This window comes from Anabrus simplex, chromosome 10 (assembly GCF_040414725.1).
Source record: "Anabrus simplex isolate iqAnaSimp1 chromosome 10, ASM4041472v1, whole genome shotgun sequence".
NCBI lineage: Eukaryota > Metazoa > Arthropoda > Insecta > Orthoptera > Tettigoniidae > Anabrus > Anabrus simplex.
The window spans coordinates 19,218,653-19,232,640 of record NC_090274.1 but is presented as its reverse complement, the minus strand read 5'-3'; the positions used below and the strand labels follow the sequence as shown (position 1 = coordinate 19,232,640).

The following is a 13,988-nucleotide window of genomic DNA, read 5'->3' as shown; positions in this document are numbered from 1 at the left end:
TGCTCGTAGGGATTGATGGAACGACTGGACGAGTTTGATGCCAAAACTGATACGCTGATATGGGTGTTCCTGGATTATGAATGTATTCCAAAACGATTTTTCAGACCTGGTGGCTAAGTGCTTCATGTTTGGCATTGAGAAAAGTAAGGCTTCGATTTTTGAGATCATCTTAGAGTTGCTTTGGCCAGGTTTTCTTGAGAGCCTTTCTTTGGATATTTAAATGAGCAGATCTCTGTCGCCACGGTCGATGCCGTTTGGACAATCGGCTCACATGGCCAAACCTCCGCAATTAATTCATCTATCGTTGGCTGTTTCCACAATTTAGTCTGATGGTTTCGTCATGAAATCGGTCACTTAGAGACCACCTGTGTTATCTGGGCTTTGCAATGTCCACACTGCAGAGCTAGAAGAATGAGCGAGCGAAAGGTACAGATTTTAGTTTCGATTTCTTCTCAAGCAGTAATCCAAAAGTCAGCTGCAGTCAGTAGTTGATGCCACTTTCTCCTCTTGTACTAGTGGGCTGAGTTATTTGAATTCACTAACTTGTTTAATTTTATTTCCTGAAAGGCAGACAAGTCCGCCTCTGTGGTGTAGTGGTTAGTGTGATTAGCTGCTACCCCCAGAAGCCCGGGGTTGATTCCCGGCTCTGCCAGGAAATTTGAAAAAGTGGTACGAGGGCTGGAACGGGGCCCACTCAGCCTCGGGAGGTCAAATGAGTAGAGGGGGGTTCGATTCCCTCCTCAGCCATCCTGGAAATGGTTTTACGTGGTTTCCCACTTCTCCTCCAAGCAAATGCCGGGATGGTACCTAACTTAAGACCACGCCCGCTTCCTTCCCTCTTCCTTGTCTATCCCTTCCAAACTTCCCATCCCCCCACAAGGCCCCTATTCAGCATAGCAGGTGAGGCCGCCTGGGCGAGGTACTGGTCATCCGCCCCAGTTGTATCCCAGGTTCAAAGTCTGAAACTCCAGGACATTGCCCTTGAGGCAGTAGAGGTGGGATCCCTCGCTGAGTCCGAGGGGAAAACCGACCTTGGAGGGTAAACAGATTACGAACGAACGAAAGGCAGACAGCTAGACAGCTGCTGATGGAGCATCGGTTGTCTGTGTTGATGATTTGGCTGCATTGGCTACATCTTCTGGAACGACTGTGGCTTCTACTTTATCATTGACGAATACAGCGCTATCATAGGCGAATATTTGGCCAGTTATGAAATCAGTACCTGCAAATTACACGCCTGGCCTCTCATGATCAGATCAACGACATAAATGCAGAATTCTCTTTTACGCTAGAGGTTGGTTTGACCATTGCCTGCTCGCCTGCCTGTCGTAAAGAGGCGACCATCAAAGGGCACTCAACTTGCTGTCCACGGCTCCCTCAGCTAAGTCTGGCATAACTTCCAATTTACTGTCGATTCCGTGGCTAAATGGTTAGCATACTGGCCTTTGGTCACAGAGGTCCCGGGTTCGATTCCCGGCAGGGTCGGGAATTTTAACCATCATTGGTTAATTTCGCTGGCACGGGGCTGATAGTATGTGTCGTCTTTATCATTATTTCATCCTCATCATGAGGCGCAGGTCGCCTACGGGAGTCAAACCAAAAGACCTCGCCTGGTGAGCCCAACATGTCCTCGAGCACTCCTGCCATTAAAAACCATACTGCATTTCATTTCCATTTTACTTGTGTCCAACCTCCTCCTTGTTTGTTCGATCTCTCTTGGTCAACACCCCCTGTGGGTTGGGATGGAAGAATAACACCCACGGTATCCCCTGCCTGTCGTAAGGGGCTACTAAAATGGTTCCCAGGGATCTCAACTTGCGAGTGTGGGTTGACGTCCGTGGGTCCTGGCATTGCTTCCACTTATTTGTGTCAGGCTCCTCACTTTCATCTAACCTATCCGACCTCCCTTGGTTAACTCTTGTTATTTTCCTACCCCGACGGTATTCGAGCATTAGAGGCCTAGGGACTCTCATTTCTTCGCCCTACGTGGCCCTAGTCATTCTTTGCTCGATATCTTCATTTTTCGAAGTGTCGGATCCCTTCCATTTTTTTCTCTCTGGTTAGTGTTGTATAGAGTATGGTTGCCCACCACCTGTTCAACACTTGCTAATGTTGCGCTTGACGTGCGCTATAGTTGGCCCTTTCGTAGGTACTCGAGAATTCTTTTGGCGAGGTTTTCTTTCATTTTCGCTTGGGCGCAAGGTCTGGGAAAGGGACACAAATACTAATATATATATATCTGCCATACGTATTCTGAAAAGATAGCAGACAATCGTGTTGGGTATTATAAAGGAGTGGTAAAATATTGCTTTTAGGGCGAGCGAACCCTTGCTTTTAATAAATACTTCCTCGTAAGCATTTGCTATTCATAACCATCACTTGTACAAAATTATCATTCAGAGGGAGAAGCTCTTTCATTGCCAGTTCAATTCATTCTAAAGGCTATGACCAAGCAGGCGGATTTCGTATTTCATTTATTTATCTTAACATTTATGTTTCCTTTCAATTGATTTAATTTTGACTGGATGGGAATTTCATAAAACAAAACGTGACAAGATTTCAGAAACATCGAATATGATTCTGTCGACTGACATGATCGGCCTAGACCGTCTATAAAGAATTACAAAATATGTTTTTCAATGAAATGAAGTAAAATCCCATAGCCTGTTGTAAATTGAATATCAGGAAATATTTACCGGCAAAGATGCTGATATATAACAGTTGATTGAAGTCCCTGATATGAATTAGTGGAGGAGTCTGGCCTTTATTATGTGGCTCAGAGGCCTCTCACTGCTGGATACCGTGGTTCAAATCCCGGTCCCTCAATGTGAGATTTGTGCTGGACAAAGCGGAGGCGGGACAGTTTTTTCTCCGGGTACTCCAGTTTTCCCTGTCTTCTTTCATTCCAGCAACACTCTCCATTCTCATAGCATAGCATCTATCACTTTGGGAGTGGTGACCCCATCGTACTAATAGCCTGTATTATAATTCATTCATTACATCCCTGACCCGGTCAATGACTGGAAAACAGGTTGTAGGTTTTCATTTTCTAGTGGATGATGTAAATATCTCGTATAGTTATGCAGCACCTCATCAATTCTACTCTGAGACAGTGCTCAGAGAAGCTGTTGAGGATGTTAACCTAGGGATTACCATAAATGGCAATGCCATTAATAACATCCTCTTTGCTGATGATACAGTTGTGTTAGCCAGCAACCTTGCTGATCTTCAAATTATTATTAATATCATCTTAAGGATCAGTGCAACATTTGATCTGATCATGAATATTGGCAATACCAAGCTGATTGTATTTTCGAAAACACCCGGTACAGGAACAACAGAATTGTTAAACAACTGTCATCCTTCAAATATCTTGGGACTATAGTGTCTGAGCATTGTGATCCCAAGAATGAAATCTTGTCTAGGATTGGGGGAACAAAAATGTGTTCAACAGTATGAGGGCCCTATTCGCCAGCAGAGATCTCAACCTTCAGCTCCGAGTTCGCATGTTGCGATGCTATGTTTTTCCTGTCCTTCTGTATGGTTTTGAAGGCTGGACGCTCAGGCCTTTGATGGAGAGGCGGACTGAAGCTTTCGAAATGAACTTGTACAGAAGAGTGCTTCGAATATCCTGGGGAAGTCCTCAACTTGTTAAATAAGACAAAGATCTTCTAACATTCGTCAAGGAACGAGAGCTCAGGCACATCATCAGAACTTCTCCAAGTCGTCATCGAGAGGAAAATTGAAGGAAAACAGTCTGTGGGGAGACGGAGAAATTTGTGGCTTAAAGGCCTGTGCTGTTGGTATGGACGAACTTCCTACGAAATCTTTCGAGCCGCTGTTTCGAGAGTTATCATAATCAATTGGATTAACAACCTTCGTAAGGAGACGGTGTTCTCAGAAGAAGACATCACTAACCTCCACATGTTACGTACTGTCAAGTGGAAAGTATCCCCTGTGGGTGATGGACGCAGACGAAGAATACACCACGGTCTCCCCTGCCTGTCGTAAGAAGCGACTAAAAAGGGCGATCAACGGATGATTGAATTAGGACCATGAAACTACTTGTAATTAGTACCATCACGCGGGGAACACCATGGGTCGCCTTTACTTGCGAGTAGTACCGCTATGTTAGGTAGACAGGTTTGTGATTAGTACCACTATATGCTGAACACCACGGGCTTACATTGCCTGTGATTAGTACATTGTGAGAAACACACCGGTCTGGGCGTTGCCTGTGATTAGTACCCACTATGTGAGGAACACAACGGTATAGTAAAAGTCCCTGTGATTAGTACTCCTGTGTGAGGAACACAATGAGTTTGCGTTGCCTATGAGTGGCGCTGTTATGTGAGAAACACCATAGGTCTGCGTTACCTGTGCGACGTACAATACTTATGGTGAGCATTAACATAACGTTTGGAACACCGTGAGTTTACGCTGCTCTTGATTAGTACCGCAACTTGAGAAATACCATGGTTCTAGCGATACGTACCATTATATTGGGCCGTTGACCTGGAGTTTGGACACCTTTGGACAGCAAGAATAATCGATTCAGGAATATGCTTTAGAAACAGTCTCTTGGTCAGTAATACTAATTTTTCAGTATAGTTTCTGGGAAGGTGAGGCATTGCGGGTCGAATTCACTGATTGTTTTAAGTTCATGATCATTGTTCATCACCACTTTTTTGAATTCTAGCCAGTGGATCGATTTTGGAATTACTTTTAGCTTTCAGTATTTTGAGTTAGCTCTGCTGATTATTTTAAGTTCATATTTATCCTTTAATTCTTCATCATCGCGTTTTAAATTCTAGTCAGTGGATAAAATTTTGACTTTTACATTGTCATCGCACTTCTTCTCATTTCGTACCATTAGGGTCGATGATTTAGATGTTAGGTCCCTTTAAGAAACAAGCATCATCATCAGCATCATCAAGTGGAAAGTGAAGCTTCGTCCTCAGTAACGAACACTACTCCTTTAGGGTTTCCATTCATAACTAAATCTTTGTGGAGGGAATTTATAGTACTTACAATAATGGGAGCAATTCATATGAAAAGATTCGTTCAGCTGTTCTGTTTGTAGAGCATTGCACAGCTCCACACACGCTGATTGCTACTCGTTAGCGCGTGTGGTTTGGGCGGGAGTAGAGGAGACCGTTAACTATTTCCAACTGTAAAGTGGAGGACTTCTTCCAATGATATTTACACTGTCTGATGATATTTGCGCGCTGCCAGCAGCTGTATGCCGCGATCAATAACACCTACCGCTCTGCTCACATTATACTCCAAATATGAAATAATCTTTCTGCGACGAGTACGAGACGCGCACTGACATCAAATAAGTCATAGGTACAGGGTGATAGGTCCGTATGTGTTTCAATTTTTAGTTTTATTCTAAAGAAAAGAAGACGTCTGAGGCGGATGTTGTATTTTTGCGCTGTCGATAAGCTTTTTGGACTTTTTGGAATTCTGATAAGGCCGTCTAACCTCTCGAATACATTACACATAATTGATGACATATCGCAACATTTTTGCGAAACAAATAACTTTTTCGTACTTCTCGGATATTCTCTGTTTTTGTTATACGTGAAAAACGACGCCTCGCACAATGTCCCACCACGCCGGAGTCCTACACCAAAGGCCAGTTTCTTCGACGAATTTTAAGTGTTACTAACAATGCTCTTAAGGAGACTTAACACATAACTTAAAAAAAATTGTCTGTCTCATCAAAACAAATTGTAAATACTTGTGTTAAATTAACGTGGCAGCAGCCCTGTGTTAAACCTCTCAACAGCTGTTAAAATGTCAAAATGGCAGCATGTAGCATGTAGAAATATAGGAGTTATACTTTGGGTCGTTGTCTTGATAGACAAATAGATAAATTTTGGTGAAGAACTCTTAGGTACACTTCCTTTTTCGTGATGTTTTCAATTAACACCAGAACACCCATATCATTACTCACATGTCAACCGCTGCATTTCGCAGTCCCGAACAAGTTGTTGGTTGCTAGCTCTTGTTAGGTTTTTCTCCACACTAACTGCCTACCATCTAGACCGTGGACGCTAAATTTGGTTTTATCTGCAAACAGAACATTTTCCCACCAAAAATTATTGTGCATCTTCATACTCCTTTGCGAACAACGCTCGTTTACGCCTGTTTCTCTCCCAAAAGTAGGGCTTGTTCCGTTCGACCCTACTCTTTAAGCCGGCGATTTTCAGTGTCCTCCTAATTCGATAGCCGACTCGCTTATCGTAGGGTTTTTTTAAAAAAATATTCTTCTTCGTCTGTGAGGATTTTGGGACCGCTAGTGTTCTTTCGCAATTTGCTTTACGTTGCACCGACACAGACAGGTCTTGTGGCGACGATGCGATAGTAAGGGGCTAGGAGTGGGAAGGAAACGGCCGTGGCTTTAATTAAGGTACAACCACAGCATTTGCTTGCTGTGAAAATGATAAACCATGCAAAACCATCTTCGAGGCTGCCGACAGTGAAGTTCGAACCGACTATCTCCCGAATGCAAGCTCACAGCTGCGTGGCCCTAAACGCATGGCTAACTCGCCCGATGGGGACAGATCTAGGGATCTTGCCGGCCATGGGAGTACATCAACATCACGGTTCATAGAACGTGCCGTGCGTGAACGAGCAATGTCCTGTTGGAAAATGGCGCCACGATATTGTCGCGTGAGAGGTAACACGCAGGATATCCGTGACGCACCGTTGTGCCGTCAGAGTTCCTTCAATCACTACCAGCCGTGACCTCAAGTCATACCCGACGGCTCCACACACCATGGCGTCAGGAGTGAACACTGCTGTGCCTCTCAAAAACATTGAAAGAATGGGCACAGATTGCGCGGTTGCTAGGTAACAATACTTTACATCACAGCCTGGACCTGTCCCCAGGTCGCCGCCATACTCTCAGACAATGGTCATCTGGGATAGTGCGGAACCACGATTGATCACTGAACACAATGCAACGCCATTCTTCAGCAGGACAGTATTTCCCTGGTCCGGCTGCTGCTACTCTCCGACCAATGGTGCGGGATGACACAGAATGTTACAGAGAGTCCATTACTTGTTCCCGGAAGGCAGGCGCAGATGTGAAGGGGTTACAATGTGCATGGTTGACAATACGGTGATCCTCCCTTGTGGTGGTCAGATGTGGTCGACCTGAACTATTACGACGAGTATGCCTGCCCTCACGTTCCCATGCAGTCCAACATCGGGCCACTGTCACATCCTAATACCCCACAAATCTAGATACTGCATGATTCGACCAGTCGGCCAAATGAAGACCCACAATGAGGCCCCTTTTCAAACTCTGCCAGGTGCTGACAACACTGTCTCACACGAGTTCGCGGCATCTCCATGTTCTTCACTGTGATCAATCAACATCTGACTTTTTTTCGGAGGGCTCCGAAGCCCGCTTCCCCCACGTGGCAATCGTTACTCTTCTACATTGCCTCCGACACGCTATTAGTTCTAAGAAGAAAGAGAGAGCAGGGAGGAGTGGGAGATAATACTACAGGAGTATCGGCCTGACTCCACGTCAGACATGCTACCAGGCAGATGGTAAGAGGGTGCTGAGACGTGGTACTAAGGGTCAGGGAAAAATAATATAGGCGGAAAAAGAAAGAGCCTACATGTTAAAACCTGACCAACGTTTTTCATGCCCCTTATATACCCTACCAGGCCTGGTAACAACACTAAACACGAACAACCGTTCTATCTGTCACAAAGAATCGCAACTCTAATCATTTACATACCCTTCGACGGTGTGTTCGTGTACGAAGTTACATTGACATCCGACCATTTTTTCTGGGATCTTCAGTTTTTTCTTAGGCAGTGTAGATATATTCCTTCACGGCTTCATTTATTATTCCTACAGAAATTCGTTTCATAATAATCATCATCATCATCCGTTTACTCTCCAGGTTCGGTTTTTCCCTCGGACTCAGCGAGGGATCCCACCTCTACCGCCCCAAGGGCAGTGTCCTGGAGCTTCAGACTCTTGGTCGGGGGATACAACTGGGGGGAACGACCAGTACCTCGCCCAGGCGGCCTCACCTGCTATGCTGAACAGGGGCCTTGCGGGGGATGGGGAAGATTGGAAGGGATAGTCAAGGAAGGGGGAAGGAAGCGGCCGTGGCCTTAAGTTAGGTACCATCCCGGCATTTGCCTGGAGGAGAAGTGGGAAACCACGGAAAACCACTTCCAGGATGCCTGAGGTGGGAATGGAACCCACCTCTACTCAGTTGACCTCCCGAGGCTGAGTGGACCCCGTTCCAGCCCTCGTACCACTTTTCAAATTTCGTGGCAGAGCCGGGAATCGAACCCGGACCTCCGGGGGTGGCAGCTAATCACGCTAACCACTACACCACAGTGGCGGACTCGTTTCATAATACTGACTAAAATTGATAACATCAGTTAAGTGTCCGAATAATTTTGTTATTACCTGTATTTAAAATATATATTTTATAATTTCAAATGTAGTGCATTATCGTCATGGAAATACATTTAAAATATTTACCAATCCAATGCCGAAATACGGCAAGTTTTGAATGTTCAAAGTTGTGCAGTTAGCTACAAAATCTACCACCATTCTTCAGTCTTATAGAATGCCGGTACATATGAACGTTGTGGACAGTTTTGGAATTGAAGCCACATTTATTTCGGACGCCATCTAGGCATTCGGAATTCTATACCACCACCTCTCCTACCCTGATTCTTCCAACAACGGGACTCGGTCCAAGTAACCACGGTGTCAGACGTTAGATGTTCCTTAGAGACTGCAACATTCCACCTGTCTATAATATGCTGATGAATTTAAAATGTGAGGACTTCGGGGGTAAATAATGACAAACCACATTTTTCAAGTTCTGAGATATAAAGGAATGAATTTTCACAAAATATTTACTGATAAAATCTTTGAAATTCCTTATTCAGCACAATGGTGCATGTAATCGTTCTTTAAAACATCCTGAAGAAAAATGCGTACAGAATCAGTATTGTAGGTAATTAGGGTATATTGAACACTGAATGTGCCTATCAATTTGACGGTTATAATTGTCACATGCAGTATTGATAAAAGTAGTGAATTGACAATGCAAGAAAACATGTCAGTTTCTAAAGTTCTGGTTGAAGTGCTTTGTTTAGCTTCCTCGGAAAGAAAGAACAATGGTGAATGTAGTTTAATAAAATGAACTAAGGGAATAAATAATATTTTAATACTTTTACGTCCTACTAATTAATTTTACAGTTTTCGAACACGCCGAGGTAAATCTACCGATATGATCATGACGTATTTGAGCACCTTCACTTACCACCGAACTGAGTCGGGCTCGAACATACTAGCTTGAACTCAGGAGACCAGTGCTCTACCGCGTAAGCTACCCAACCCGGAGAGTTAATGACTTTACCGTACTTTTTTTAAAGTCATACGATACAGTTACCCAATTGTTTTTTTTAACAAAATGACAGGTAAATTAATCCTTATAAGCTACATGTGATGTACCGATAGGCCTGCATCAACAAGTGTAAAGCGTTATAACCCACATAGTCGTGCAAAGAGCGGTTATGTTAGTAAAACTTCAGTGTAATGGCAGCCTCCGTGGCTCAGACGGCAGCGCGTCGGCCTCTCACCGCTGGATACCGTGGTTCAAATCGCGGTCACTCCATGTGAGATTTGTGCTGGACAAAGCGGAGGCGGGACAGGTTTTTCTCCGGGTACTCCGGTTTTCCCTGTCAACTTTCATTCCAGCAACACTCTCCATTCTCATTTCATAGCATCTATCAGTCATTAATAAAATCACTTTGGGAGTGGCGACCCCATCGTACTAATAGCCTATATATGATTCATTCATTTCATTCATGACCCGGTCAATGACTGGAAAACAGGTTGTAGGTTTTCATTTTCATCAATCATGAATACTAATACCTTTTTCAAAAGGTAGGGTATTTTATATCACAACATGTAAATAAGCTCACCGGACAAAAAGTATTCATCCTAGTGCGCACGCACAGATGGCGCAGGGAATGAATCCCGTGCTCAAACGCACGCGCGCTGCCTCTACATGAGCATAAGACAGAAGAGATCAGTGGGACATTGATGTTTCAAGGGGACATTGTACGAGGGTCGTACTATATTGTTTTTCTCTTTATTTTTTGTACGTCCGGGCATGGTTCACATTTCACTTTTTAAGGTGGTGACGTGTAACTAGTGTCTTGTTCCACCGTTTGGTAGCAGCTAACGCACAGGGGCCAACGAATGCACTCGTCATAGCCATTTCGTAACAACAGTGTCAGCGTAGGAGCAGACAACATGTAAAGCAACCGTCAGGGACAGCGCTAGACGACTTGGTTCCTATAGAAAGAAGGCGTGACCACTGCAGAAATTCATTGGCGCTTGGTGGCAGTCTGTGGAGAACACCCGCCATCACGGAAAACAGTTTACAACTGGGTGGAAGGTTGGAAAACAGTGCACACACCGGTGGACATGGGAACCAGTTCTGGAAGGAACGTGACAGTGTTAACAGCAGCCAACATTGCCCGGGTCGAACAGGTCATCCAAGGAAACAAATGCATCACATTTAAGGAAATGGAGGCGGCCACGGGAATTAGCCGAAACACCCTGCAGCCGATCGTGCACGGCCATTTACAGTTGGGGAAGGTGTCATCCACGGGGGTGCCTAGACTCTTGTCTGCAGACGAAAAGCAGAGGCGTGTGGACGTGTGCAGAGAACTTTTGCCACGCCGACTTAATATCGAGGCTTGTGACTGGTGATGAGATATGACTCCATTACCATGAGCCACAAACGAAACAAATGGGATTCACGGTGCTGCCACACCCCCATACTCTCCCGACTTGGCACCAAGTGATTATCACCTGTTCGGGAACATCAAGAAACCTCTGCGTGGTCACCGTTTTGCGGAGTTTGCAGAACTGGACACAGCTGTCAAGGCATGGGTACGCAGCACTCCGAAAGAATGGTTTTAGGAGGTCTGGAGAGACTGACACATCGATGGCAAAAGTGCATACAGTTACAAGGGGATTATATTATATTACGCCTTTCGTACATCAACTTGGGTACATGTAACGATGCCACAGAGTAATCGTGTTTGGCCATACGGAGCATGAAGTTGCTGGATTTGTTTGTGTTTCGCAGTGGACTGTTCAGTGTGTCTATGAGCAGTTGTGTACTACATGTGGCCACGAAACACAACGTCAGAATTGTGGTCAGAAAAAGATCCTGACTGAGAAGGACCGGAGACGCGTTTCACGGCTTGTGAATCAAAATCGCTTCCAAACCAGACAGGAATTGCTGCAGTCAGTGAATGAAGGTCCATCCCAAGCTGTTCAGCGCGAGAACTGCATGCAATGAACATTTGGAGTCGGTCACCTCGCAAGAGGCCATTGCTCACACAGGCACATAACGGCACTGGTCCATTCAAATGCTGTCGGATGGGAACAGACCCCTTGGCGTTGTTCGATAGGTATGTTGACACGGGGTTTCACCTCCTGCCTACTTCATCGTCATCATCATCATCATCTTATAGAAAGACAAGCCGAACTTGATCTCGGACACTCCCGGCATAAAAGCCATACACTAAATAAAAAAATTAAATATAGCCCTTTCCTGATGGTTACCCAAATGTCAGCGTATACTGTCAACATTTATCTAGCTCTAGACTGAAAGGCCTCATTCTGCAGTTCTTTTTCTAAGCGATGACGCGTCCATTACCGTGGCTTCTGTAGGTAATCATAGGTCACGCACCACATGCCGCAACGAAAGGTTAACTTCATGGACACCTCATTGAATTGCTACCAGCTGCAATCATCAAAGAACGTGCCAGTTTTTAAATCATATCTTCGTGTGTGCCGTCCTTGATTCAACCATTGACAATTACCTATTGAGGAACTTTTCCGCGGTTTTCAAGACTTTTTTTTTGCTATTGGCTTTACGTCGCACCGACACAGATATGTCTTATGGCGACGATAGGACAGGAAAGGGCTAGGAGTGGGAAGGAAGCGGACGTGGCCTTAATTAAGGTACAGCTCCAGCATTTGCCTGGTGTGAAAATGGGAAACCACAGAAAACCATCTTCAGGGCTGCCGACAGTGGGATTCGAACCTACTATCTCCCGAATACTGGATGCTGGCCGCACTTAAGCGACTGCAGCTATCGAGCTCGGTCAAGACGTTTTAACAGGAAGCATTAATGAAACATTTTAACATGATGCAGCGCATCTAAGGATTTCAGAGCCTTATTTTAATTTCATCATATATTTGACGTCTTGTGCACATAGTTCATCTCAGATGCTTTTACTATCTTTTACGTCATTTGTGTATATTTATACTTTGTTTTAGTCATTAGATGTGTTTGTACAGTTTCGTATTATGGCTGATAGCCAGCCAACGCCGAAACTGGTTCCTAGATTAAAAATGTAATGTAAACTTTGCATAATATAGCACTGAAAAGTTTAGTTATTGTTGATTAATATTGAATTTTTACGACCGCATTGTAATCGAAACTGACTTTCAACCTATTAGGCCGAGTTACGTACATTTAATACGTGTTGAAAATATGTTAGGTAAAGAACAAAAATAGCCAACCAGACATTAGTGGGATCCCAACCCACAACCTCCCGATGTCGCGTCGGTTGCTCTACCAATTGACTTATGGTGGCCTAGGCCATCTTTGTTCTGTTGTAAAGGATCTAATCTACATGTCTGGCACTAGTACCATCACACTGTAGAGTGCGTTCAAGTCGCCCGTTGAGGGCCAAGTCAATGAATATTGAATTCTCACGACCGCATTGTAATCGAAACTGACTTTCAACCTATTAAATCGTGTTACGTACCTTTAGTACGTGTTGAAGAGATGTTAGGTACAGAAAAAAAATGGCCAACCGGACACCAGTGGGATCCGAATCCACAACCTCCCGATTTCGCGTCGGTTGCTCTAAATGTACGAAACACGACCTAATAGGTTGAAAGTCAGTTTCGATTTCATTATTGTTATTCTGTAGGTAATACACAAACACACAGAGGAACAATAATACCAAGTAAGCACATCGATAAATACTCAAAAGTTCAAGAAAAGTAAACAAATGAATAGGTAAAGATCAGAAAAACGAAAAGAAGTGAAAAGAACAAAGGTAAATAAAATAAGAATGTAACTTACCAGGCGCTGGGTTCTCTGGTGGCGCGGCTATCAGGGGTGTGGTCACACTCGTGTTGACGTAGCGCACTGTGGACGGGTAGGCTGGGGACAGAGACCACGTTACTTAATGCCATATTGTCATGTGAGGGAGCTAGTGGAAAGCAGGCACATGCCACATAATACTGTCTACTTAATGATCTTCAGACAAGAGGTTCGCCTCACGTCCTTGAAGTTACTGCTACTCTCTATCACTGGCTCTCACTATACTATTTAAAATGATGGCGTATTCCAGAAACCTTTCCTTTTACTCCCAATGTACATTTACAGGGTCTCTCATATAAACTAAGTCCGTCGAAGGGGCGTTTTTACTTTCCGATAGCTAACCTGCAGTATGGAAGGCGCGCGCGCATAGTTCTTGACCCTGCAAGCATCAGTCGCCGGTCTGAATCTCAGCTGTCAACATGGTGAGACAGTTATCATTGCAACACTGTAGTTCGTATGTTTCATCTTAATGGTCTTGTGACCAGCCATAACTAGCGGCTACGTTACGGCTGAGTACATCAGCGAGTTCTGCGGGTTGCCTACCTTCCCCCTCACGTGAAGTTCAACACACATACTTCAAACTCCTTTCACATAGCGGCGTTTCTGGTACATATCCCCCCTCTCAGGGTAAAGAAAATTCGATCAGCTGGCTATTGGTGTGCAGAAAATACTAATGATGTTTATGAAGTCCCTTATACAGTAGTATGATAGGAAGATTGGTGTTTGGTGTGCTCTTAGTGCAAGACGGATAACTAGGAATATTTTTTCGAGACGACAGTAAATGCG

The 13,988-nt window shown here is 44.4% G+C and overlaps 1 protein-coding gene across 1 annotated transcript in view; it reads right to left on the bottom strand.

Moving 5' to 3' along the window:
- The window catches only part of Corin (corin serine peptidase), a 241,111-nt gene that overhangs the window by 71,475 nt on the left and 155,648 nt on the right, over positions 1–13,988 (bottom strand). Inside the window, exon 6 of the mRNA XM_067155129.2 lies at positions 13,182–13,262. Coding sequence (XP_067011230.2) covers positions 13,182–13,262 — 81 coding nt within the window. The remainder of the gene's footprint in view (positions 1–13,181; positions 13,263–13,988) is intronic.